The sequence below is a fragment of the Gobio gobio genome (genome assembly GCF_949357685.1).
Source record: "Gobio gobio genome assembly, chromosome: 21".
NCBI lineage: Eukaryota > Metazoa > Chordata > Actinopteri > Cypriniformes > Gobionidae > Gobio > Gobio gobio.
This window is the reverse complement of record NC_137117.1, coordinates 1,833,117-1,836,267: the sequence shown is the minus strand read 5'-3', so window position 1 is coordinate 1,836,267 and position 3,151 is coordinate 1,833,117. Positions and strand designations below refer to the sequence as shown.

Below are 3,151 nucleotides of genomic sequence, written 5' to 3'. Positions count from 1 at the left end.
CTCAGTGATTTGGAGGAGTGTCCCAATACTTTTGGCAATATAGTGTATCAAGATCCCGTTCCTGAACCCGCTGTCACAAGTGTTGAGGAACGTTTTGTTCCGTATAGAGGGATTGGGAATGCAGAGCGTCAGAAAGATCCCGTATGAGTAAGACTTTCAGTGTTTAACAGCAGTTTAATTTCAGCTGTGACGTGTTCATGCACTTCAATTAGCAAGATGTTTAGATTATAATCAATATCAGTCTTTATTGAGATTCTGCAGTTATTACAATATAAACCAAAAACTACAACATTTCACAAGACATTCAATATTAACAGCTGGAGATGAGAGAGAAAATGACTTCAGAGATTTCCTTACAAAATAACAATAGAAACACTCTGGAAAGTTTAGAAATGTAATATATTATGTCAAATGTCATAGTAGATTTGAAAAGCAAAAGCAAAATATTAATGAGAGTTAATTGCAAACAAATCTTTGAGTTGTTTAGAATAAGACTCGTAATAAACTGGCCATGCATGTCACACAACAAAACTCTCAAATATTTCATTTTAGTGGATGTTTTGTCAGTGACTGATTTTTGAGGGCCTGAATATAAAGATCTTTTTTTGCACTAGTACACATTTTGTGTGTCACGTATTTTTCTTTATAATTGTAAGTAAAACCTTCTTGATTGTGGTTAGTGCTAATTCGTTTTGTTTTATTTTTATACTCTAAAAACAGCACATCCATGGTTAATCTTTTCGGATTTTATGTTTGTTTTTGTTTTTTGTTCATTTCATCTGACAGGTGTGATGATCAGTGGGTTTGAGTTTTTACCTTCATCATTAAGGTCTGGGCTGAAATACGGATAGAGTTTCTCAGTGAAAGTCTGGCCAGTGATAGAGTAGAGATGAGATCTGGAATCCACATCATAAAAAGAGACCAGACCCTCCTCATAATCCACAAACACACCCACCTTCTCAGGTTTCACTCTCAGAGGTAAAAAGAAAGATGGATCATCACAAGCTTTATATTCATTCTTATTCCTCAGAATCACAGTCCAGACTCCATTACGAGGACTCAGTCTGATCCTCCCCTTCCTGTTAATGGATTCTCTGGCCACTCCTAAAGTCCACCTAGTCTTTCCCTTCACCTGAACCTCATAGTAAAATCTCCCTGAACTGAATCCCTGCTTTGCCAGAACACAAACGGCCTCAAATCTCTTTGGGTTTTCTGTGGCGTTGCACTGAATGCCTCCAGCACTGACTTGTTTTCCATCATCAGACAGGATGAGATGTGGATGTGCTGTATCAGGATCCAGAGTCACATCCACTGAGAGAGATCAGACATTATCAATCAACTTCAGAACAAACATGTTCAGATGTACAGTATATAATACAGACTATAAACAGTATTGTGAGTGTATTGGTGTCAATCACACTGTACCTGCAAACTTCTGGACAGACTTCAACTCTGTGGACACAGATGACAATACAATGATGAATTATTTATAGGAATAATTTCAGTGAGTTTCTCTACAGCATCAGTGGTGTTTAAATGTTGCTCATCCCTCAGTTTGTAAAATAATGCAGAATATGTTTATAGTAAATATTTATTTATGGCCTATGAACTTTGACCAAAACTTAGACAAAGAGAACAAAAGACTCAGTGTGATCACAAGACAAAGAAACAAACCAGATCTCTGTCGTCTCAATGACCGGTAAATGAACTCTGTGTGACACAGCTAAAACCTCCAAGCAAACTCACAGAAACTGCATATGTTGCATATGAACTGCATCAAATCATTGATTATTGGACTTGCATTCAAATACCCTTCAATGGCATAGTTTGTGTGTCTACAACCGATACACATGACCATTATGCATGTATATCACTCCCAGTTCATGTAATTATGTAACTATTGAATGAGTGAACGAAAAGGCACCGTGCTTGATATCTTTTCGTTTGTTTGTGTATAATCCAACAGATGAGTTGAATGAAATCTTTGTAGAATGGAGCATGTCCTTATAGTAAGAAATTAGGTCTAAATTTACTCTCTGCTTAAGAGCAGGAAACTAAATGACCACAGATAACCTAATTTTATGGGAGGGGTGGAGACACAGTCACCCCTGAACCCTAATTGGCTAGAACCCATCCAGGGGATGGGCAAATATTTGAGTTTTAATCTCAGAACAAGGAACAGAGAGTTCAGTAGAGTTATGCCCGGTAGAGAGCTCCCAGTAGAGTTCTGCTCAGTTGAGTCTCAGTTCTGTTGCGAGCTGGACCATCTGGATACTCTCCACCTCACTTTCCTTTCTTTTACTTAAGTTTCTTTTCTTTCCGTTGAGTCTTGTGTCTAAGTTAAGTTTCGCCGCGAAGCTTCGTTCAACGACTCCAGCACGGCGCACTGCAACTTCAAACGCCCACGAGACTTCCATCCAGCCGCCAACACGCCACGTGATTGGCTTCCCAAGACGTCGATCAAAAGACACGACAAGACCTTCAGCAAATAAAAGAACTGGGAAAACCCTTCTCCAGCCAGGAAAAAGGGAATCCCCAGTCAGAGACTCAAACGCAAGTAATACCTCAAGATTCTGAGCCGAACTGGTGCATTAAGATCAAATTTAATAACCCTGTCTAAGAAACGATAGGAGGGTTAAATTAATGATCGATGGTTTCTTCAGGTCATGTGTCATAAATGCATATATTGCTAGAAACTTGGGATTTCATAATTTCTCTGTTTTAAAACTCATCCTTTCCTCACTTCCTTCCTTTCTACAATGCGTGTGAATGCGTTTGTGTTAGATATTAGTTTTATGTGTTAGAGTAATCAATAAAAGTTCTGTTTGTATTAAAAGATAACTGTTCTTGTGTTATGTGCTTACGAATTTAATGTCTTGAACTGCCTATCTACAACCCCAAATCAGAAAAAGTTGGGACAGTATGGAAAACGCAAAAAAAAAAAAAAGAAGTGATTTCTAAATTTACTTTGACTTGTATTTCATTGCAGACAATATGAACACAAAATATTTAATGTTTTGTCTGGTCAACTTCATGTCATTTGTAAATATGCATCCTTTCCTGTCATTCAGACCTGCAACACATTTCAAAAAAAGTTGGGACAGGAGCAATTTAGGGCTAGTAATGAGGTAAAATGGTTAAATAATGATGT

The 3,151-nt window shown here is 37.8% G+C and overlaps 1 protein-coding gene across 1 annotated transcript in view; it reads right to left on the bottom strand.

Annotated features, from left to right (window-relative positions):
• Window positions 1-222: 222 nt before the first annotated feature.
• Window positions 223-3,151, bottom strand: part of LOC307117636 (erythroid membrane-associated protein-like) — an 18,048-nt gene continuing 15,119 nt past the window's right edge. Inside the window, exons 5-6 of the mRNA XM_079802607.1 lie at window positions 1,426-1,452; window positions 223-1,311 (exon numbers count right to left, since the gene is read on the bottom strand). Of these exons, the coding sequence (XP_079658733.1) occupies window positions 776-1,311; window positions 1,426-1,452 (563 nt within the window). The 3' untranslated portion in view covers window positions 223-775. The remainder of the gene's footprint in view (window positions 1,312-1,425; window positions 1,453-3,151) is intronic.